General features: G+C 46.9%; 1 protein-coding gene across 2 annotated transcripts in view; it reads left to right on the top strand.

The window, feature by feature from the left end:
* FLT1 (fms related receptor tyrosine kinase 1) overlaps positions 1-25,150 on the top strand; it is a 177,855-nt gene that overhangs the window by 127,119 nt on the left and 25,586 nt on the right. For both annotated transcript variants that reach the window (XM_007471438.1, XM_007471439.1), the window contains exons 15-18: positions 1,459-1,590; positions 11,602-11,708; positions 17,464-17,596; positions 22,596-22,700. In XM_007471438.1, coding sequence (XP_007471500.1) covers positions 1,459-1,590; positions 11,602-11,708; positions 17,464-17,596; positions 22,596-22,700 — 477 coding nt within the window. The remainder of the gene's footprint in view (positions 1-1,458; positions 1,591-11,601; positions 11,709-17,463; positions 17,597-22,595; positions 22,701-25,150) is intronic.

Below are 25,150 nucleotides of genomic sequence, written 5' to 3' on the forward strand. Positions count from 1 at the left end.
CTTTCCCTAAACAAGCTCCTTCCTGCCCCACGGGCTTTATATTTGTTACTCCCTGTGCCTAGAATGCCCTTTTCCAGGTCCTCACCTGCTCACCCCTGCCCACCTCCCGGGTCTCTGCTCAAAACGTCACGTGCTCAGAGTCTCCTCAAAACACCCCATCAACTTGTGACCTCCTTACGCGGGTCTATTTCCTCCACGAACGTTATGGCTACTTGAAATGACATTCTTTACTGCTCTTTCTCCCAAACTATAATTTAAGCCCTTTGCAGGCAAGGACTCATTTGCCTTTGCTTATTACCATATCACCAGCATCTAGACTAGTGTCCAGTACACAGTGGACCTCAAAAATAGTCATTATGTCAATGAACAAGCTGTGTAAAAAAGGCCACTTTAAAAAGACTAAAAGGAGAACTGACCGGGGGTGAGATTGTAGGTTTGTTTGTCTTTCCACATTTTCTTTATGCTTTCCAGTATTTCTCAAGTTTTCGATATCAGATATAGTTTTTATAATCAGGAGAATACAAACAATTTCAACTAACAAAATACAGCCTCTGGTCTGGTCGGGGTCAATTTATTCCGGAACAAGCACTTGGTGCGCGTTCATTTCAGGGTCTTGCCTTTTCTCAATGGTCCCTTCTCCCATCACCTCTGATAACCTGACCTCAACTCAAGGCCCATATACTCCATGACGCCTTCCCTGAATGGCCTATTCTTATTGAGCTCCACCCCCGCCACACTTTACATTTGATTGGGTCCGCTGTGCTACATTTATTTATTCTCACGCATCAAACATTTTCTGTTTGCTGGTGTGTGTGTGTGTGTGTGTGTGTGTGTGTGTGTGTGTGTGTGTGTGTGTGTGTGTGTGTGTGTGTGTGTGTGTGTGTACTCTGGTAGTACTACAGAGAGAATGGACTAAAGTGGTTGAAACAGATGGTTAGAAGACTAGTAAGGAAGCTGTTGAAATAGTCCTAATGAAAGATGTGAGAGAGAGAGAGAGAGAGACAGACAGAGAGGGAGAGAGAGAGAGAGAGAGCCCCAAACTTCAGTGTCCACGTTTGAAAGATGGAGACGATAACCCCTTACAGGGTGGTTGTCAACATAGGAATGGGGTGTCGGTCGTGCCTGGCACACGGCGGGCATTGAGGAAATGGTAGTTATTATTATTATTAGATACGCTGCCTCCTTGATGTGTGCTCTTTCGCCGGGGGGCGGTAGCCCCATCTCATTTCTTTCTGGCCTGGGTCAGATCTGCATCTCCAAAGTAGGGGCTCAGAGCTATAAAAGGTACTACGAAAAAGCCTGGAGGAGAGAGAACAAATACGCAGCCCTGGCCCAGGTGAACCAGAGCTTGGATTTCCTCGTCTGAAGGCATAATGATAGGAAGAGGGTTGTGTTACAGAAATGGCTGTTGTGGTGTGTCATCCAGGCTCACTAATCTAAACATCTCTCACTCCCCAGGAATTATTTTAGGACCAGGAAGCAGCACGCTGTTTATCGAAAGAGTCACTGAAGAGGACGAAGGCGTCTATCACTGCAAAGCCACCAACCAGAAGGGGTCCGCGGAGAGTTCGGCATACCTCACCGTGCAAGGTAAACAACTGCTCCAGAAAGCACGAGAAGCTGCTCAGACACCTATTTCCCTGTTTGTTGAACTTTCCACCTCCCAGTGTCCCGCTGCCCCTCCAGTCTATTCCTTTCCCTGACCTCCTTTTCCCCTCCCCGTCCCGCTGGGAAGGCCTGGCTGGTCCCCCTCCTGGCAAGGCTGAAGGTGAGGACACAGGCCACCGTCGGAACACGGTCTCCGTGGGGGACAGTAGTTCCCGGAAGACAGGAGAGCCAGCTGCTGCCAGAGCCATGACACTGACCCACAGAGAATGACCAGAGTGGCCACACCTGTGAGAAAGAAATCCAAGAAAGCAGAAGACGGGTGTAGAGAGAAAAAAACCCACACGCTGGAAATTATCCATTCTTTTTCCAGTTCCCACCAGTTACACATATGCTGGCTCTTCCCACCGTTTTCATAAACTGGTTTTTTAACACGAAGTAGGCTGCAAAATACTATCAGAGAGAAGTGACACATAATAAACAGACCACAAGGAAGAAAAATATCCCAAGGGCTTCCTCAGACAGTTTTGTTGAGCAGCAAAACCAGAGCAAAAACTCTGGCCACGTGGCTTCCATTTAGAACAGAGATTAGACCTCAATTTCAATTCTCCAAAGCCAAAAATCATCCCAGAAAACATAACATTTATAGCACCATAAAGTCTTCGAATTGGCGCCTCTTAGATGTATACACATCTATGGCTCGCTGAGGTTTTCCATGAAGAGATGGAATTTCTTCAGTAGCCTGTTTGCAAATGCTCCCCGGTAGACTTCAGAATATGTAAGAATTTCTGAAGGAAATCCTGCAGCGGTTCGTGGTTACCATCATCCTCACCCCAGCGCGCTCGGTCCTGCACATGCTTCTCCAGCCTCAGCTCTCATCCCCTCACACGCCCCAGGCCCGCCCCCCACCTGGACTAAACCGGAACACACTGCACTCCCCCTGGTCCTCTGCCCTCTACACGTCGTTTTCCTTTTGTCCGAACAGCCTTCCTTCCCGGCTTGTTGTCCCCCAGACAATCCTACTCCCACCTTTTATTTTTTTATCTCTTTTCTTTTTCAGATTCTTTTCCATTATAGGTTATTACAAGATACTGAGTAGAGTTCCCTGTGCTCTACAGCGGGTCCTTGTTACCTGTTTTATATATAGTAATCCTACTCATCTTTTAAAATTCACTTTCGCTCTTGGGTCACTTTCTCTACACCTCATCCCTCGTGTCTCACCACCATGCCCCCTGAACCCCGTGCTCCCACAGCACTTGGCATGGACCTTTAATACAATGCCCATCACTGCGCATTATTCACTCTCCTGGTCCAGAGCACTCGAGAAATGTTCGTTGGATTAATCTCTTTAGAAAACCACCAGTGAATGTCTGAAAAAAGAAACACATCACTATATTGTTGAGGGCATTAGAGAGAAGCCAAATTAAATGAAGGCAACCACTTATATATTTGCCCAGGACTCTGCAGGATATGGACATGCAAGTCACGATCCCTAACCTCTCTGTGCTTTGAAAACCTAGTTGGAAGGCGATTAAGGGGAACATGAAACCGTTAGAACCAGATCAATGAACATTTTGAGCTCCTCCCGTGGGTAACACAGAAACCCTAGTTTGTATAAGACAGACTACACAGTGCCGCTGATAAGGGCTAAAGGACTTCCTAGAGGCCAAAAATGATATGGCGAGTGACTTGACCTCTGGAGGAGGCCTTGCAGGATGTTGGATTGGCCAAGTGGATGGGGCAGGAAAGAAGACAGTGAGTTATGTGGCAGCTCTGGACCTCCCACACTGATATCTCCCTTTGGCAATGACAGAGTCTAAACAATTCTAACCATTTCCTATTGGCTGGTCCATTGAATTTTCTGAGGAATTGGTACTTTTGTTTTTAAGTTTATCTTACTGAAGCATAGTTGATTTACGATGTGTTAACCCTACCGTACAGCAAAGTGATTCAGTTACACATATACATTCTTTTTCATATTCTTGTCCATTATGGTTTATCACAGGATATTGAATATAGTTCCCTGTGCTATGCAGTAGGACCTTGTTGATTATCCATTCTCTATATAATGGTTTGCATCTGCTAATCCCAAACGCCCAATCCCTCTCTCCCCGACCCCGAGGAATTGCTACTTTTGGTTCATGATCTCTTTTTCCTCACAGGGCATTAATCTTCAATATCACTTAGAGAAACGGTCTAATCTGCAAGGTAGCTGCAGACACTGTATATATGACTCCTTCTTTTCACCCGTTATTGCCCCCAACAGCCCTGTTTTGAGTTCTTGTGTCTGCTTTTTATAGTTTTTCTACCATCTCCTCCTTTGCCCTCTTTTGTAACTCTTTCTCTGCTCTCAGAGTGATGGCTGTATCCAGCCTCTCTGCTGAAAAACTGTGGTCAGCTGAGAAATTACCTGATCAGCCATCAAACCACACATGAAATATCTGTACCTATTTCTAAGAGAAGCATAAACAAACGAAGCCATATCCTAATACGGTAATGATAAAACAGTGCAAGGAAATGAGGATGTTTAGTCTAAAAATGAGTCCACTTGGGGAGGACAGGATTGTTTTCTTCAAATATTTAAAGGGCTTTCAGACAGAGGAGATGTTGGCCTCATTCTTTGACTCACCAGAAAAGATAACCAGAACCAAGGAAGGGAGATGGTGGTAAAATTTCAAAGAGGCAGGTTTCAGCTCCACATAAAGATATAATTTTGAATAGGAAGAACTTCTGAAAGTTGACAGTATGTGCGTCTTGTGAATGAGACGCAGTATCTCGAACAGAAGTACTTTGGCCTCATTGAATAAAAATTTCATCCTTCGATGCTGTTCAGAACGGTTAAAGGCAGTACCTGCCTAGTGATCTCATCACTGAAGTTAGATTCTTGCTTCTGGAGTCTAAATCATTTATTCTTCTCACTCTGGTGGCTGTAAATTAGGTGACTCAAGCTTTAGACTTGGGCTTCTCTGGTGGCACAGTGGTTAAGGATCCGCCTGCCAATGCAGGGGACACGGGTTCAAGCCCTGGCCTGGGAAGATCCCACATGCCGCGGAGCAACTAAGCCCGTGCGCCACAACTACTGAGCCTGCGCTCTAGAGCCCGTGCTCCACAACTACTGAAGCCTGCGCGCCTAGAGCCCGTGCTCCACAAGCACGGCAATGAGAAGCCCGCGCACCACGACGAAGAGTAGCGCCCGCGCACCACAACTAGCGAGAGCCAGGGCGCAGCAACAAAGACCCTTCACAGACAAAAATAAATAAATTTATAGAAAAAAGTAAAAAAGCTTTAGACTTGATTTCCTAATATATGCAGTATAGACCCTTCACACTGACCTATCTTGTCAGGTTGAGTTTAGGAAGTGAAACCAGGGAAATAAGTTGTGTCTGTGGCTATGTTTAACATATTTAAAGAGGTTCACAAATTAGCCAGGAAGGAAACTGTCTGCTCTTTTTATTTCCTTTGAAAAAGGATTCTTATACTCATAGATAAAACAATGTGTTATTTTTGTATCTGAAAAGGATGAGCCGACTGGGGAATCAAAGTGGCTTCTTTAAATAATCACAGGTCTTGTTTGGTTTGGACTGCTCAGGAGCACACGTGGAGTGCTCAGAGGGGAAGTTCTAATATTAAAAACAACAGCAACAAAACTGTAACTAACCAAAATAATTTCTGAAATTAACATAGCACGCCATAGCCCGTGGAACTCAACGGGACTGTTACAGTGCAATGGGGGCACATTTTCATCCAAGGATTTAAAATAAACTATACTTTATCATTATTAGTAACAACCACTATATGTGTGTGTGTGTGTGTGTGTGTGTGTGTGTGTGTGTGTATTCTTCTAACAGATTTAGGCTTTGCTATTGAAATAACAGCAAAGCATTATAGTAGCATTTATAATCACACAGGAGAAAACAACTTGAATAGTTACCATTTTTAACATTTTTTTTGAGGAAGGCTGAGGGATGCAAAAATCATGGAAAGCACAGGACTGCCTCAGGGCAGTCTGAATACTTCAGATGGCACCACAGGTGCGATTTGTAAATTTTGTGCCACAATAATCGCACATTAACACGTTTCAGGAAAGGACTCACATGGCAGGAAGGATACACTATGTTCTTTAACATCTTGAACAAAGTCCCAAGAGTAAAGAGTTAGAAAAGCTCAAAAGGGATTTGTCTTGGGTATCCAGCCTTTCTTCATCACGCTTGGCCAGCGTTGAGTTGGCATCTCTCCTTTCTGAGCCTCCTCTGATCTCTGACTGCCCCTACCTTAGCTCCTCTCTTCCTAAAGCCTGCGTGCCCCCACTTCTCTCCCCCTGGCTCTCCTGGCACTAGGGAGGATGTGATAAACTAATTGACACGAAGATGTTGGTGACTGATGTCACTCCTCTCATGGGTGTTGGCAGTTCAGAAGGGTTTCCCCAGGAGAGAACAGAGAGAGACCGACAGCTGAGCAGGCAGCTCACTAATTTCACATGGGAGGGCTGGGGGCGGGATGTGCGTGCCTTTGTAATTAAACCCAAGCAATGACATAAAGTTGGCCTTGATCAAGAATGCAAAAAATGGTGATGGAATTCGATTACAACATCTTATGCTTGTTGACCGTGTGGTCCACTGTTTTAAGCACATAACACGCATTAGCCTCCTTCAATCCAATGAGGGTCTTTTTTCCTACTGACAAGTGAGAATCCGAGGCCCCGAGAGGGTTAGGACCCTGTCCAGGGTTACAAAGCTCGGAAGAGGCAGTGCTGAGAGAACTGGATCCCTGTTTAACCACTCTGCTCTCCTGCCTCTCAGCCTGGTGGGGAAGAGGCCCCACTCTGAAGCCAGGTGCGTCCCTACTCGGGAGCCGTGCAACCTTGGACAAATGACTTCCCTCCTGGAGCCTCAGTTTGCTCATCTGCAAAATGGGTGTGAATAATGGCATACCAACCTTATAGGGTTGTTGCAAGAATTAACACATTTAACACCATATCTGGCATATGATAAAAACTTCAAAATTAGTTAACACTATCGTTTGTTAATATGATAAACCAAATTCCATTTCAACAAAACTTTCCGTATTATAGTTTTTCTAGACTTAGCCAGTAAGTCACACAGATGGTGTTCTGGACCACAAAATTCCTATTCGACCTAAGGATTTAACTTCCTGTGATAAAAATGTATTACAGAACTGATAGGATAGCAATTTTAAGTATCTTTACTTAAAATTACTCTTGAAATGTACTTTAGACTTAATCTGAATAGAGTATGCCTACATACAATCACTGTCCTTAAGAAGGATTCCAAGTTGATGGCTGTACACGAATCTATGTAGATTCCTATAAAGCTTCATAAATAGTATGAAGGCCAATTTTAATGTCCAATAAACCGTAGAGACTTACATAATAAGGTTAACTGGATTACTGGTTACTGGATTTTAAATCAAAGGAGGTAGCACTGCTTGACTGGCTCACATGGGAGGCCAGGTCTAGGTGTACTGATTTTCTTTTCATCCATATATATTTATTGAGACTTTCACTAGGCCAGTGCTCAAGACGCAAAATGAACAAGAAACACACCCTCCTCTCTGTGCCCTAATAGCTTCGTGGGCAGTAAACCCACATAAACAGTTACCTCAAATTAAAACAATGCCAGAACCAGAGAATAACTCCTAAGCCAGGCTGCAGCGTCAGGCCAATTTCTCAGGGAAAGTAACGCAGTTGTTCGTAGCAAATGATCCGTACTTGGGTCAAAGTCTGATTCGTTTTAGAAGGAAAAGACAAATTGTGTTATATGAAATGTGTTTGGATGAAGAAAACCATCTTGCACTTGAAGTCCAGAAAGTAATAAGAAGGGGAAAAAAGGAAAAGGCGGGCGTGTGGGGAGGCCTTCAAAGTAACAGCTCACACTGGCTTTAACCATCTCCCCGTAAGGTGGGGTGCTGTTGTCACTTCCACATTTTAGGGATGAGGGATCTGGGGCACAGAGTCCTTGACCCCAGACATAGCTGCTTGTAGGGTCACATAAAGACTTCCTTTTCTGCAGTTAAGGAAGGTCCTGGGGCCAGGGACCCTGGTCTTTTGCTTGGGGAGTTTCCCCAACTTCTTGGGAGGCACCACCCAGTTATACTGCACGAGCTGAGCTGCCTGTTGACTCAAGTAGTCTGGTACCCCCTCAGAACCACATGTCAGGGCTGGTGTGATGCTGCCACATCACACAGCCCGGGCCCCACGCAGACAGAGCTGCCATCAGTAGCAGAAAGGCCCAGGGCAGGACGGCAAGACACCGCCCAGCTGTACAGACTCTAGACAAGGCGTACCATCTTCAGAAATCAGCTCTTCCTCTGTCTGGCACCTGCCCTTCCTACCCCAGCAGGGATGGGATGAAGCCTGGGAAGTTAACTGACATGGAATGTTCTGGGCAGCCAGGTCAGCAACCTGAAATAAGAGGTACAAATACCTGACCTTTTCGAAACAGCCACCTTTCTTGTCATTATCCAATATAAAGATACCCTTGTACCATGTCCTGGTGCTGGTCTCTCACACACATCAGACGGGAGGGACATCCCTGAGATCCAGTGCTAACTCCTAGTATTGTCGAATCCCACCCACATTCCACTGGCCTCCTTCGCGGGCCGTCTGCAGCTGGGCTATTTCATGCACCGAGTTCATCAGCTGACACCAGTGAGGTGAAGTTGGGTGTAGTCCGGCCAGCGTGTGGATGTCTGACCTCTGAAAACACATCCAAGAGCTGGATGGGAAGAGACGCTGCTGACTTAAGTTAACCTATAGCAGACTATCCCAATAGTTACTTTCCAAATAAAGATGGAGATCAAGTTATCAGGCAAGATAGAGGTAGCGCCTAGAAACTACGTCTTACAAAATGAGTTTAGTTCTCAGTCAGCCGTAATAGAACATGAAATAGACCTTTCCCTTCTAATTAACGTTCATCTTGAAGATGTTTTTAATGAGATGATTCCTTAAATGCCTAAGTGCACACAAACACATTTGCTCCCACTGCAGGGAATTCTGCCTGAGTAAGGACCATGGAATTACTTCGGGGGGTCAACTTCCTGCCCCGGGGAATGCAGTGGGAAAGTTCCCACAACGAGAGGGGGGTCTCTCCCAGGGCATTCCGTGCAGGAGGCCTCTGCAGAGGTTTTATGCAGACAGTGCCGTGTCTTAAGATGGCTCTCAGCATCTCCAGGAGCCCAAGGCCACTGTGCCCTGGAGTAGGTCCCAATCAGTTTTTCGGTTCCACAAAACGTATTTGCAGCATAAGCAAAGAAGTGTGTGCGTGCGTGCGTGCATGTGTGAATACAGCAAGGCAACATTAAACCTCTTACTGCGGGGGAGGAAATCCAAACTCACAAACTTGCGCTTACAGTTTTCCCATCAAGAGGACATACTGAGAGAAAAGGTGGTCATACTTTGAAACTTCTCAGTCTCAGGAGATTCAGGGGAAAAGTGACCACAAGATGCCAAAGCAGCAAATGAATCCAAATTCACTCCCGCACTCACTCACCCAGCACTTTCAGGATGCCCACCTGCTACGTGCCAGGCACACTTCTCCACTCCAGAGATGCAGCAGCGAACGAGAGGACCTACAGCTTCACGCTGTGCTTGGAACACACCCGACAGTTCATACCTCAACACCGGACTGTGGGCTCCATTCCATGCCCTTTCACTTACCACCGTACACCAGCACTCAGAACAGAGCCTGGGACACGGGTGATGTTCCGTGTGTTTATCAGATGAATATACGTGAAAGGGAATTGGGCCCGGAACCCTTTGAAACCTTCGTGAAACTCTCTGGAGACAAAGCAAAGTATGATTTATCCGCTTATTCACCCAGTTCGGTGAGTGGGGATAGAAAGATTAATAAGGCGTGACCTCAGCCCTGGGAAGCCTACATCCCGGTAGAGAAATGGCGAAGGCCAAAGCACAGAGGTGCAGAAGGGCTGGTCTATTTACGAAACTACAAGTATTTTGATGGAGAGCATGTGGGAGGGCAGCAGGAGATGAGGCTGAAGAAACAGGTAAGGTTGGGCAGAAAGGACCTAAGGGCTTGGGCTTCTATCCTGACGGGGCTGACGGTGGGCAGCAATGGTGGAATTTAAGGAGTCCCAGGATGGAATCCATGATTTGGGAAGATCACACGGGCTGGAGCGGAGGAGAGACTGGGGACTCAAGGCTGGTTAGGAAGCTGATGCGGTCATTCAGGGGGACTTAGGTGGTGATCACGTGGTAGGACAGGGGCTGACAATTTCATGAGCCATGGAAGCAGAATAAGCAGGACTTGGGGATGGGCTGAAAAGACAGAAAAAGCCAGATTCCCCTCTAGCCGTGGTGAGGATAATGGCCACAGGAAGTGTAGGTATGTGGTGGCTGAACAGAGAAGAAAGGGAAGTGGCCTGGGTTTTAGCTTGTGTATTTGCTACTGTTGAGGGCAGAGAACCTTCACTGGCTGCAGCTGCCCACAGCACTGAGTTGAAACCACAGGGATGCTCACAATTCTCTGTGGTCTGGTCCCGTCCCGCATCCTGCATTATACTCCCGTCAGTGCCCTATTGTTTCCCAATTCTGGGCCTTCACACATACCCTTCCCTCTGCCTATAATGCCCTCCCCTGCCTTCATCCCTGTAGGTCAAAATCCATTTCAAATGTCACCTCTCCCAAAAGGCTTTAGAGTCCCTCATCTCGAAACTCTTTGTACCTAGTTTCTTTGTATTTGCCTTAAGCCTCCTGGTTAGGTTGTGAGTGAGCTCCTGGGGAGTGACAGCAGCTTTCCCTTATTCACCTTCCCATCTCCTTGCCTGGGGCAGGACTCAACACTCTTTGTTGAGTTAAAACAAAGAGCCCATCAGATAAAACTGTCATCCATGACATGGGGATATTCTTGCCCCTATATCATCGGGCATGTGTGAGGATTTCGCACATAAGAAGTGCTCAATAAAAAGTAGCATCGTCCACATCACCGTTTCTTTCTCTTCTCTCTTCTTTTGGCCGGGCGGCGCGGCACGCAGGATCTTAGTTCCCCGACCAGGGATCGAATCCCCGCCCCATGCAGTGGAAGCCTGGAGTCCTAACCACTGGACTGCCGGGGAAGTCTCTCACCATTTCTAAAAGGAATACGTCTCACTTGATCTTGGCCTAACTTAATACTAAGACTCTGTCTCCTTTTAATGAATTTCAAAGAAAGGAACATCACTTTAGAGTTCCTGGGCAAGTGTCCACTGGAATCAAGAAGCAGGGAACCACTGTTCTGGCCCACTGGAGCATTCCTTTACAAATCCCAAAGACTGTCCTCTCCGGAAGCTTGTCTTGGATACGCTGGGTCTTTTCTTTTTGGTCATGGAGAAACAGTGCTCGGCTTTTGATCTGTGTGATTCTGGGAAATAAGGTGACTGGGAAGAACCGGCTCTAGCTGGTTCCTCTGCTGCGCTTGGCCCTGCAGGCTGCCTGTTGAGAAGCCCCAGACGTGAACAGCGGGACTGCGGAGCGCTGGCCTGGCTGCTCCAAAAGGAGTGAGCAGGCAATTGTGACAGTCCTGGGGTTTTATTTTTATTTTTAAAACCCACTTTGAAGAATTTTGTGAGTCCCCAGGGAGACTTCTTATGTCTTTTTTTTTTTCTTTTTCTTTAGAATTTCCTCTAAAACCCATTAGGGAGATCTCATATAGTCCAGATTTAGCGCTGTAATGAGGTTTTGTTCCTGCCTTAATGTTTTTTCCCATTGTTAATTTCTCCTCTATTTCTGGGATGGTTTGCAAACTCCACAGCAAAATTTCTGGAAAGTCTTTTCGTTTCCATGTAAGTTTATGATGATAATAGCATGGACCCTACCGGACCGAGAAGGTAAGAGGCTCTGTCCTGGAAGCCAATTCCTGCGCCAGTCAGCCGACTGCATTCTGTGATGAAGCATTCCAGGTCACCGACTTTCTCCTGTCAAATCACAGACCCGGAGTTTGCGAGTTGCTGTTTAACGCCCTCTTGGTGTTTTTCTCTCTCCAGGAACCTCAGACAAGTCTAATCTGGAGCTGATCACTCTGACGTGTACCTGTGTGGCTGCAACCCTCTTCTGGCTCCTGCTAACTCTCTTTATCCGAAAACTGAAAAGGGTAAGAACATTTCAGATGAAATTCTATGCTCCTTTTTGCATAATCTGCCCAAATGCCTAGCAGCGCCGTTGGTGTAGTGACATCATGCACGGATCCCCCCCCAGAATGCCTGCCTGTTGTCCAGAGCAGGCCCTGAACAGATGGCACTCTGTTCCTCCCTCTGACCTGGTGAACACGGCAAATGCATCATTAAAACGTCTCTTGGGATTTCCCTGTGGTTCAGCGGTTAAGACTCCACACTTCCACTGTAGGGGGCACGGGTTCGATCCCTGGTCGGGGAACTAAGATCCTGCATGCCGCACGGCCAAAAAAAAAAAAAAAAAAAAAAAAGTATCTCAACCCTAACGTGGGGTGTTCAGAACAAAAGCTAGAGCAATGAACAGATGACTATTTCCCAGACACAGAAGGGACATTTTTGATATAAAGTCTTTCAATTAAATTCAACATGAGACCTGGGAAGCCTTCATGTTCTTAACTTCAATCTCTGCTGAGAACCAAAAGGTAAAAAGCAAATTAAAGGCCCACCTCTGTCTTATCTCTGCCGTTCCATACTCTTTGAGCCCCATGATAAAATTAAGTTCTTTAGAGTGTGAGGCTCAGGTTGGAATTCAGGACATCAGATTCCTATCATTAGGCCTGTAGCACAGTTTGCTTCTCTGAAGTTTAGTGGGGGAAAGAGCCAACCCTTATTCATTCATGGCGCAAATATTTCCCGTGTGCCTGCTCGGGGCAGAGTGCCAGACCCTGTGTAGGGACCTCTGACAAGAGTGCAGAGCAAATGCTACAAAGCCGACTAAACAACACATAAGGGAGGGGAAGTCTGCAGTCAGAGAGACAGCACACGTCTGGGGGCTGGAGCAAGCAGAGGGGACCCAGTGAAGAGGAGAGACTGACCCGGGGAAGAGGTGGGGATGAGAGACAAGGGGGCGCAGGAAAGGAGAGAAGAGGCTGCAGTGGCTGCCCAGGCAGGGCCCTGTAAGCTGCGGGAAGAAACTCCCTCTGTGTTTTAGAAGTGAGAGGAAGCCTTGAAGGGGTGAGGTTAAGCAAAGGTGGGTGACTGTAAGGGTGAGAGATCTGTGTCTGGAAAGATGATTTCAGCTGTATGAGGGGAAAGGACCAGAGTGGGCAAGAGTGAATAGAGAAGAACCTAGCAGAAGACCTTGGTAGTCCAAGTCAGAAATGATGGTCACGGGACTTCCCTGGTGGCACGGTGGTTAAGACTTCCACGCTCCCGATGCAGGGGGTCCAGGTTCGGAACCTGGTCAGGGAATTAGATCCCACATGCTGCAACTAAGGAGCCCGCGAGCTGCAACTAAGGATCCAGTGCAACCAAATAAATAAATATTTTTGAAAAAAAGAGAGAGAGAGGGACTTCCCTGGTGGCGCAGTGGTTAAGAATCCACCTGCCAAGGCAGGGGACATGGGTTCTAGCCGTGGTCCGGGAAGATCCCACGTGCCACGGAGCAACTAAGCCCGTGCGCCACAGCTACTGAGCTTGCGCTCTAAAGCCCGTGAGCCACAACTACAGAAGCCCACATGCCACAACTACTGAGCCCACGTGCCACAACTATGGAAGCCTGCGTGCCTAGAGCCCGTGCTCCTCAACGAGAAGCCACCACGATGAGAAGCACGCACACCTCAACCAAGAGTAGCCGCAGCTCGCCACAACTAGAGAAAGGCTGCCCGCAGCAATGAAGACCCAACACAGCCAAAAATAGAAGAAAAAAAAAAAAAAAAAAAGAAATGATGGTCGCTTAGTCTAAATGATTAGAGTCAAGAGATATTTGGGAGATAAAATCAACAGGACTTGGAAGGTATCAAGGAGGCTTCCTCAATTTCTAGAGATATCTTAGCCCTTACTAGAAAGCTTTTTTTTTTTTTGGCTGCACCACAGGGCATGTGGGATCCTAGTTCCCCGACCAGGGGTTGAACCCGCGCCCCCCTCAGTGGAAGTGCGGAGTCCCAACCACTGGACCACCAGGGAAGTCCCTATTAGCCCTTATTAATGTGCCAGGTCTTTGTGGCACCTTGTGGGATGTTCGTTATGTTGTATCTCAATCCTTAAAAAAAACACAAAGAGGTAAATATATTATTATTCCCATTTTATAGAGGGGGAAACTGAGGCTTGGAAAGGTAAAGTAACTTGCCCAAAGTCACTAAGCTAGTCAGAGTCAGAGCTGAGTTTTGACCCAGGTTGTTTGACCTTAGACTTGCTATTCAGAACCAGGAAGGTGTACTTTACAGTGTCGGTATGTGGGATGGCAGCCCTCCTCCACGGTGAGTAAGTAACATCAGGCTTTTGTTGTATGGAGTGATTGGCTTTGAGACGTGACAATGAAGGTCACTGCTTTCGAAGGAAAGGAAAGTTAAACAATGGGGTTTTGAAAGGGGAGGTACATCATATAGGGAAACAGAGCTAACAAAAGCAAAACTTGCCAGATCTGTAAGGGAGGTACAAAGACTACAGAGTTCAAAGGACGAGACGGGGAGAAAAACTTCAGAGAAAGCCCAGCTTAGAGACAGACTTTGAAGGCTGTGGCTGGAAGAAAAGCAGCAAGACACAGCCCACCTGAACTCCTGCCCACTCCCCAGGTTAGGGAAGGAGTCTGGTTACCTTGCATAGAGGAACCTAGTGGAAATAAAACTCGAAAGGCAAACTGGGACTAAATTGAAGAGATCCTTTGTATTTATAAAAATTTAGGAAATTTTAATGTCAATAAAAGGATGAGAGGGCTTCCCTGGTGGCGCAGTGGTTGAGAGTCCGCCTGCCGATGCAGGGGACGCGGGTTCGTGCCCCGGTCCGGGAAGATCCCACATGCCGCGGAGCGGCTGGGCCGGTGAGCCATGGCCGCTGAGCCTGCGCGTCCGGAGCCTGTGCTCCGCAACGGGAGAGGCCGCAACAGGGAGAGGCCCGCGTACCGCCAAAAAAAAAAAAAAAAAAAAAAAAAAAAAAAAAAAAAAAAAAAAAAAAAAAAAAAGGATGAGAGCAAGAAATTATCATTATCAGTAACCGGATGCGTATAGAATTCGAGAAGTAATTGGTTGTAGGAGGTGAGGGGGAGCAAGGTGTCAGGAATTATTTCCAGACGATTTCTCCAACCTCAGAGTAAATCCTCGCTGATAAGGGCTGGATTTTCTCTCGTTTGTTTTTTATAAATTTATTTTTTTTTTGGCTGCCTTGGGTCTTCGTTGCGATGTGCGTGCTTCTCATTGCGGTGGCTTCTCTTGTTGCGGAGCACAGGCTCCAGGTGCGCAGGCTTCAGTAGTTGTGGCGCACGGGCTCAGTAGTTGTGACGCGCGGGCTTAGTTGCTCCGCGGCACGTGGGATCCTCCCGGACCAGGGCTCGAGCCCGTGTCCCCTGCCTTGGCAGGCGGATTCTTAACCACTGCGCCACCAGGGAAGCCCTGTATTTTCTCTTTTTATCCTCACCCTGCATAGCCCAGTGTTACAACTAAAGCTAACATTTATTCATACTTCCTGTACTCCAGGCCGTACTTGCTTTACGTGGACTATTTCATTTGATATTCACAGAAACCCTATGAGATAAGTACCATTATCATCACTATTTTACAGACAAGGAAACTAGCCTTAAAAAGGTTAAGCACCTTCCTCAAGGTTATATGCTGGTCCGATTCCAATCCAGGCTGTCAAATGCAGAGCCTGGACTCTGAAGCGCCTGGCGGTGCAATTTCCATGCCAAGCACCTAGTGGCTGCTCGGTGTTAATGTCAATTGAAGGAATAAATATTTGTCAACCAAGATTCTACTTTCATACTCGTCTCAGAGCCCTTCCTGAAGGCTTGTTGGGCGTTTCCTCTCATCCACCTTATTGAGATGAGGCGCAGATTCCACAGGTGCCATGTGGGAAGACCGCCTTCATGGCCTGCTGCCTTGCCTCCATGACCCCTGCCCACCTTCCCTCACTTCCTGCAGGACCCAGGCTGTCCCTGGCTGGGCTCTAGCTCTTCCTGTGCTCTTGGAAGACTGGAGACCGTTTCTCACGGCCGTGGCTACAGCAGACATTGAAAGCTTGAGTCATGAAACCTCTTCCAGCAGTGAGCACTAATGAACACCCAGCACCCTGGCGTAGGAACTTATATTCCTCTCTAGCCGCACAGCCTCGCACGAGCGTCTGACAGGCTGGGGCCCTCCCGTCTAACACCGCTGGCAATCGCAGTTCGTGACAAACGTGCTCCCTATCTTTCTCCATTTTCCACTCGTCGTGGAGGCCAGGCACATCTTCCTGCCTTGAGCTATCTGTCACACATTTTAGTGATAATTTTTGTGAGAAAGAGACAGATTGCAAGTGATGGATGAGGTGAGCTGTGACAGCCCAGAACGGGGTGAGTCAGGGCCGAAGAATGTGGGCCGGTGTGAAATCGTGAAATCGGGTGGATGGAGAGGTTCATCTTCTCTACTGAACTCTGATCCTGTTTAGGGAAGTGCACTGAAAGGGCAGGCCTCAAACTCATTTAAATGAAGTGTACATAACTTCTAGGCAAGAGTTATCAAAACCTAGTATATATAGGCAAACATACTTGCCGTCTGTCCTGCCCACAGAAACGCAGTCAATTCTACAATTAATTAATATTAACGGGGCATCACCCATTAATGTGAACCTAAGACACTAAATGTAAAACCAGTTACGTATGATCTGAAATAAAGGGTGTTTTCTGGGCTTAATTTGCATTACCAAGATAAAACAAGCACTAGAAGGTAGATGCCACCTTATTTATTTGACCAGTGGCCAAAAGAACTTGGAATGTGACTGTGTGTAAGTCTCACCCCTTGGCCTTTGAAATACTCAACTCCTATTTCTTATTGAGGATAATTTTTTTCCTTTTTGTACATTTTTCCTTTTTTTAATTATCTTTTTCCCGCATCTGAGTCACAGTAATGTACGGTAAACATGAACTTGCAATATATTGAATAAGTTTGCATTTTACATGAATTTTAATATAAATAACTCAAATTCAAACTGAACTGTTTGGATGAATCCAATACATCTGGAACAGGGACTCACAAAATTTTGGTCACCAGGAAACTTGTGTAGCCTACTTGTTGGTGGATTCCTCTATTTCATTCTTTCAGAAGTACTGACTTTTCAGTGTTTGTTAAGTGCTGAGCTCAGAACCCTTTTTCTTAAACTGCTCCAGGAAAATCTTATACTAATCTCACTAGTCTTTTCAGGTTGATGCAGCAACTAAGGGGCCAGGCCTTCCGAGTATATTTAAACACTTCACGTGAAATGTGCCTGTCAGCCATCCCAGGGATCCTGGGTTTACTTTGCCACCTCGGGCCTTTCTTGCAAATGTAGAAAAGCCACAGTCATGGAGCCCACTGTTGACTCATCTGTCGTGTGTATTCCTGCATGTGGAGAATGGTCATGGAAAGTTATTTTTAGTCACAGTTTGGAATAATTTTATTAAAATGCCTTGCATTTTTTCAGAGGACTATTGCTTGTTTAAGCACAAGCAATAGGATCACAGCAGGATCTGAGTGCATTTGGTCTGAGTCAGGACGGTGGAGCGGGTGCCGAGGAAATGCATTGTGGGAATAGTACAGGGTTGCTTGATGAAAATTGCACGCTCACGTGTGATGTGTCTATGTGTATGCAGAGGGTCCTTCTGTTCCCCACCACGTGGTTTCAACCCTACGAACCAAAATAGCAGCCGATGTTGCCAAGTGTGGTTTCTTGAATATCTGGGTTTTTAAAGTTGTTTCCTGCTTGGTGACTTTGAGATCTATTTCTCAGTCTTCTTCCGAGATTAAAACTGACTACCTGTCGATTATCGTGGACCCAGATGAAGTTCCCCTGGATGAGCAGTGTGAACGGCTCCCTTACGATGCCAGCAAGTGGGAGTTTGCCCGGGAGAGACTTAAACTGGGTAAGGTATTTGTTCCACAGATTCCTAAACCCATAACCGAGCACCTACTACTTGCAAAGCACTGCGCCTTGAGGGACGCAGAAGTCGACGAGACTCGGGATTCTACCCTCCAGCTGCTCACAAACCAGCAAGGCAGATGGACACAGAGATAAAGAAGTCTCTAGAATCCTAAGACAGAAGGTCAAGGGGACAAGGCAGCACCTGTTAATTCTTTCAACAATTATTAAGCACCTTCGCCGAGCAGCAGATGCTCGTCTAGGCGCTGGGGATGCAAAGGTGTTTGAGTCTGTCCCCTCGAAGGGACAAGGACACAGCTGTAAAAGCCGATAAGTGGAGGGGAAGGGGAGAGCTCAGTTCCAGCAGAGAGTCTTACAAGTACAGACACTCTTGAATAATGAAATTTTCGTAGATGAGAAATTGGTGACGTAGAACACAATTCAGGATGAGGAGATGCAGTAGAACCAAACATATGGTGAAAGGGTTGGGGCTCTGCAAGGCTGAGGATCAAAACCCCCTCTGCACGAACCGATAAAGTACATGCTTTGAATTTCCCCGGGTGTTTGAAATGTCCACACAGAGAAAAAAGCCCTTGGGGGGCCTCAGACTCAGGACACTTTTCATATTAGATGGTAGAAGGCAGTGCAGAAGAGGTGGTGTTCTTTTACCCTACAAAAGCAAGGGATAAGCCTCTAACCAATGTCACTTACGTGTCATTTACGAAGAGGGGGGATCGCTGTTTCCTAGGGAAAAGGGGCGCTGCACACACCGGGCCAACGTGCTTTCTCTCCAGCTCACCCCCATCTTCTCCAGCTCAGACAGCACAATGCAAATGAACCTCCAGCCCACGGTGCTTCGGAACAACAGGAGCCTCAGACACTCTTGCCCAGATATTTGGATGGTGGCTTCTGAAAGTTTTCCACTCTCTCCTATGTGTGCCAGAATCATTCATATTCGGAACTAAGAAAAGAGATCATGGAGCCCGCGGAGCTTGTTGCCCGAAGAGCCTGTTGTTCCAATTCACTCGCATGGCCCCTGCTCCTCCAAATGCAGACTATACTGGGGTAGGGCTATGAGGGGACAGAGAGGGAGAAATGGCTTTTCTTGTTGTTCTCTTGGGCCTTGAAATGAGTCCACTTACATTTCTCCCTGCATGAGAAAGAAGACTTGGCCCCAAGAGTGCCTGCTGTTTGGCTTGGGGAAGAAAATTAGGAATCAGTGAAAGGCTGGAGAGACAGGCGAAAGCCAGCAATGGCTGCCGACGGGGGGGTCGGGGGGGGATCAACTAAATTTAGAGTAGTTCAGGGCAGGTGGCACACTAGATGAGTTCCTTCTGCAAGTCTAAATTATATGGCAGCTGGCCCAGCCCACCCCACCAGTGACCTTGGCAGGGAACATGGGATAGTTTTCCCACAACCGTAAGCCACTCTCAGGCCACACTGCTTTCCAGAGTTATTAGTCACAAGCAGACACGCGTCTTTCCGTATAGGAAACACGAGCTTTCTGTCCCATTTCTTCATTCCTTGGCCTAGTACCATTGTGATCCTTGATGGCACATCAAGGGAGAATGCTAACCCTTCTACCAGAATTCCCCTGGGGCTCTGTGAGTTTAGAGAATCCCGTTTCAGAAGAGTCTCCTTGAAGATCTCTTGGTTCCTTTCCTTCCTGGAGCTGCCAGATGCTATGATTCCGCTAATGTACATGTGAGTGTTTTTGACGGATGAGGGTAAGTGGGTCAAATCAGCTAACTCTGCCTTTCAACGCAGAGTGTGGCTGCAAGGGCCAGAGGAGATTTATTTGGCTTAAAAAACAAATACATGGGCTTCCCTGGTGGCGCAGTGGTTGAGAGTCCGCAGTGGTTGAGAGTCCGCCTGCCGATGCAGGGGACGCGGGTTCGTGCCCCGGTCCGGGAAGATCCCACGTGCCGCGGAGCGGCTGGGCCCGTGAGCCATGGCCGCTGAGCCTGCACGTCCGGAGCCTGTGCTCCGCAACGGGAGAGGCCACAGCAGTGAGAGGCCCGCGTAACAGAAGCAATATTGTAAGCAATTCAATAAAGACTTAAAAAAAAAAAAAAAAACATGACAGAAAGTAATCTGAAGTAACGTCTGGCAACTGAAAGTAACCAAAATTATGTCTGGATGAAGAGGAAAAGCTGGCTTGATGGGCAGAGTTGCAGTGGGTTAGAAATGTAGAGAAATACACAGAGCGAACGGCTTCTGGTTTCAGCTGAGCGTACTCTGGGTTACGACTCCCAGCCCTGGTGACAGAAGTCAGAACTGATAGCACCTGATAGACAGACTGAGAGTTTGGGTCAAAGGTGTTGCTACCATTGAAATTCCTGAAACCCAGGACGAAAAAAAACCCTGTTTCGTTAGAGACGTGCCTCACTCAAGCTGGGCGAGAATTCCACTTCTATGCATTTATCACAGAAGTTGGGATAATGCCTGACAGTGCATCTTCCCATTGGAAAGTCAAGTCAGGATTACCTAACATGGGAAAGCACACATGGAGTGTGGAACGTGGCAAGTGGATGGTGCTGCCTAGTGTAAGATGAGCCCTGGATGCCCAAGAGGGTCTCAGCCCCGGGCTGCCCTGCACTCTCCCCACAGTGTCCCAGGGACCCTGGCCAGTCACTCTCGAAGGAGAATCCAATATCCTCTCGTGGTATGACAGTGACCTAGCACTTTTCCAAGTCAGTGGCATTTAGGTGACACCAAGGAGGATTTTAAGGGAAAAGATCGAATCCGGGGTGACGGGGCTCCCCAGACCCTGGAACTGCAGATCTGCCAAAGGATCGCAACCGCGCCAGATGGTTAAAGAGCCCGTGACAGCTTCGGGCCGTGCTCGAGGCGGCAGTCAGCTTCCAAGAGAATAAATGAAAAGACAGGGAAGTCTAGCGAGTACGAGCGCCTTCTCACTGGTCAAAGCAAAGTCCCCAAACACTTGTCAAAATAAAGTGTTTTGTGTGATGGCTAAGAAGGGAACGCATGGGGGCAGAAGCTGTGGAAAGGAAAAGGATGTCGCCTGCCCCAGGCGAGCAGGGGTCTGCGGACCCTGTGGAGAGCTGTCCCAAGACAGAGATGCTCTTCACCCTCAGACTCAGGACACTTTTCATATTAGATGGTAGAAGGCAGTGCAGAAGAGGTGGTGTTCTTTTACCCTACAAAAGCAAGGGATAAGCCTCTAACCAAAGCGCGCCTATGTTTACAATCTGGAGAAGGTATCTGCCAGTGTGTTTTCCATACGTGATTTCAGGGTCCACCGGAGGCTCTTTTATTTAAACGAGAACTCCTGACTTTGCTATTTCTTGGATGCTTTTATCTGAAGAAGGGAGCAGAGACTCTATCCCTGTCCATGGAGCATGCTCTGGGAGGATGACCTGATCAGCCACGACAGGTGCACATTTGACCAGGGGAAGCGTGTCGTTTCACCAGTGTCTCCTCCTAACGCAGAGCGTGTCCCCGTGAGACCCAGGCGGGGAGACGCCGCTGATGTCACTGGGGACGGAGCTCTTTCCACATCCTCACTGGACATGACCTCGGGTGGGTGGTGGGTGGGAGTTGCACATAAAAGTACAAAGCTTCTAATAGGATGAGGAAGCAGGAAAGCCTCATTACCAATTTTCTAGGAATCTTAAAACACAAATAACAAACCGTGTCCTTTGGGGGAAGGGACTGGCGTATGAAGGAGGTAGGAAAGAAAGAAGGAGGGCAAGATAGCTCACTGACGGCGCATTATCAGAACAGTCTCAGCACGAGGACTTGGGTGGAACTGGAGGCTGTGTGTGGAGGTAACACTCCCCCTACCAGGACTTACTTTTGACCAGAGGCATTTTGTTGGCTTTCCAACACCGCCCCCCCCGCCGCCACCTGCCGCCAGAAGGACCAAAAAAAAAAGGCGACTTCTCAGGCTCACTCTTTCTTCTGCCGTATCATGCTTGAGTGTACAGTTTCTCTAGGTTGTACTCAGCAACCTGTTTCCTGGTGGAGCAGAAGGAAGCCCTGATAGAAAAGGTGGCGGAGGTGTTCTGGGGGCAGGGGTGGTCCCTCCTCATCTCTGTGCACCGTTCAGGTGTGCACCTCACGGGGGCCCCCCTCTGGCTACCCAGGACTGCATGAGACTTGCTGTCAGCATCTCACAAATTCCCAAATGCGACTCTTCATTCCGCACTAATACACAGGGGACCCAGGTGCACCAGGCACCAGGCCAAGTTCTGGGAAGATTCAGACATGGTCATTGCCCCTCTGAGTGAAGTTGTCTCATTCAAGGGTGAGAAAAAAAAAAAAAGTGTTTTAACAGTCATTACGACATAACATACCGGGTACCGTGAATGAGATCTCACTTTGTTATTGCATCTGGCAACCACCTCTCTGTGGTTGAAACAGATTACTACCAGTGGTTGATAGGCCCATGTTTGGAACCATGAAGATTTATAATCATCATGTAAAGACACGTTGGAAATACTGGGAATATCTTGCCTGGCAAGGAGGTCTGAGAAACGACTTAATTATTTTTTGGTAGCTCTGAAGCATCGTTATAACCAACAGCAGTAACCCCCCTTCTCAGTTTCCTCCCTTTGCTGAAAACAGATCAGAAGAAATAAGCTTAAGTGGCAAGAAAAGGGGCTTAGGTTAAACACAGGGAAATTTCTGTGGTTATAACGTTATTAAACAATGGAAAAGACCCACTCAGGATGTGGTAGCCTCTCCCCACAAGAAGGACTTTGTAAAAGAGGAAACTGACCATCCACCTGCACCAAATGCCTTCTAGGGGCCTAGCCTAGGTGTGAAGGATGAGGGCAACACAGAAGCACAATAAAGAGTTGAAAGGAAGATACCCCAGAAATGTGTCCTGACCCTTTTGGGGTCAGTTCATTGGAGATTCCATTCAGAGCTACATGCCACACATACACACACAGGGAAAAGGCCCTTTCTTCCTGAAAAAAGACTTAAACTCACCCTGCTGCCTTGGCAAACAAACCAACATCTTCTTTTCATTGTAGGCAAATCACTTGGAAGAGGGGCTTTTGGAAAAGTGGTCCAAGCATCTGCATTTGGCATTAAGAAATCACCTACATGCCGGACGGTGGCTGTAAAAATGCTGAAAGGTATGGATGGTTTAAGTTTGGCTTTCAGCTCACCCATTACGTTCCCTAAATGCTGGCACAAGTTGGGTGTGGCCTAGGAACAGACAGAAGCCATTTCTGCTCTGGCCACAAAACTTGCTTCTGCTGGAAGCCCCTTGACCTCCGGAGCTTTAGATGAGACCAGCAGGAGCTCAGAATAAACCTTGGAAAGGAAACAGTTCAGCGTTATCCACGGGAAAATGATTTCCGTCTCCTCAGAGATCTTTCTCCTACCACATCTCAGATTTTTCTAGACTACCAGGGACTCAAGCCCACAGGAACCACAGGTACAAAGTTTGGGAATATGATCCACTATGGCGTTATGATGGCAACTTAGCTGTACGTCATAAATCTCAAAGGCTTAGCTGGGGCTGAACCTCACTATAAAGTAAGAATATGAAGCTAGAACAGTTGAGTTGATCAGAACTTCAAGCTCTTTTATAGTGTCAAGTCCCACCCATTAAACATTTCCTCTTTAGAAATAAAAACAAAACACACCCGAAAACAACAAACGATCTTCCTATGTTGAAGATACTATCACCCTGTGAAGCTCTGGGAGGTAGAGACGGAGCACACTGTGATTTACGACCCGCACCCTAAGACAGAGTGAAAATGAAAAGTCACTGCAAGTCACGTCAACCAAACATCTCCAAGACTCATAGGTCCTTTAAAGCGTAGAAAACTTCACTGTGATGAAATTGTCATGTTATTTCAATGCATTTTAAGCTTCCCAAACCAAAAAGAAACAGGACTGAAAACCCAAAGGGCAATTTTCAGCTTTCCAAAGTCTCTAAGATATTGCCAGGGGATTCTGAGGCATAGAAAGCTATGCACCCAACCAAGCAAGTAGCTGGCAAAGGCTCCAGCAGAAAGGCCCATGTGCTGAGGGAGACTTCAAAGCCTTCATTTTCATCCAGCAGTGACACCGTCATTGTAAAAAGTCCCATGTAATAATATTTTTCCACTTCAAAAGGCTGTTGAGTGAAGGCTCTGATAAAACTCTGCAACGAACCTGACTGTTCTACTCTGAAAGTAGCCAGGAAAAGAGCTTTGCATCCGCAAAGCAGGCCTTGTTCAAGGTGAACTACCCAGATGATGGTGGGCATCTCTGTGAGAATACCTGTAGTCCAGCACCCCCCATACCCCACTCCCACTCAGATTCTCAAGAGAAGAGGCATCAACATGTCTTCTATGTGAGAAAGCACCAGACTAGGTACTTTACTTTAGTAGCTTGAACCGCATGAAGTTGCCACTTTTCTTATTTTTCTCTCTACAGCCTTTGTGAGGTAGATATTATTATCCCAACTTGCAGATGAAGGAACATGGCCCAGAAAGGTTAAACAGCCTCTGCAAGGCCACACAGCTCAGCAGTGCAAAACTAAGGGTTTGGGTGCCAGGCTCTCCCCACCCGCCTCCACACCTCAGTGCTACAGAAGGGCTGCAGAGGCCCAGCCTCCTAGAAATGATCTATTGCTCCAAAATCCTGAAAATGGTCCTGGCCTGTGTTCTGGAGGCAAGCTAGTATATCCAGCCTTGAGATAAGTTGAAACTAAATCTGTTTCCTCAGCTAGTTTTGTCTCCCTGCTTACTACCACACACCATCTCTAGGAGAGGCAAGTCAGCTGCCCCATGCTTGTCTACTGTGGGTCCAAGATAACCCAATGGCTCTGCCTATAAATGGAACAATCTAAGCAAAAGAACCTGGTTTTCCCTCTGTGCTAAAGGGGCATCAATGCGTGGAGAGATGAATTTGAGGGGGAAATCCTGACTGGCAATTTTTTTTTTTAAAGGGCCAGAGAATGTGTTCTATGCAATAGAGAAATAGGGTGTGTAGTATCTGTATAAATGCTTATCTTTTTTTTTTTTTTTTTAAGCCATCAGCCTTGATTGAAAAAGACTGCCAAATCACCCACTATATAACATTCCTAAAAAACTATTTTCATTCAAGCTTTCTTGTTTAAACTGGTTGGCCATCTGTTTCTAGGAGAAACTGGAAAGGCAGAATGTCAAACAAAGGCCATGAGTCAGAAGCTCTTTCAAAGTGCCCTTGAGCAAAACCTTTAACCTTTTTGGGCCTTAAGCCCATGTCTGAAATGAGAAGAGTAATCATGCTGTTTATCTGTCTAACAAATATTTGTTGAGCATCTACTGTGAGTCAATCCCAATCCCACTGGGAGGCTTCTAGAGTTTATCTGGTTATTATTAAAAAATGATTTGTGCTTATGAAATACCATGTTGGTATCTACCACAATGTGAAATGCACATCCTTCACATGCACAGATGCAATGTGAAATGCACGACCCACTTCCAGGACTGTCCTGCAGAAATACTTGCACATGGGTACAAAGATCACAGGCTGTTTATTCCAGCATATTTGTAATGGCAAAAACAGAAACAAAACAAAACTGTAGACAGTCTAAATGTCAGGAATG

This window comes from Lipotes vexillifer, unplaced genomic scaffold (genome assembly GCF_000442215.2).
Source record: "Lipotes vexillifer unplaced genomic scaffold, Lipotes_vexillifer_v1.1 scaffold543, whole genome shotgun sequence".
NCBI classification, from domain to species: domain Eukaryota; kingdom Metazoa; phylum Chordata; class Mammalia; order Artiodactyla; family Lipotidae; genus Lipotes; species Lipotes vexillifer.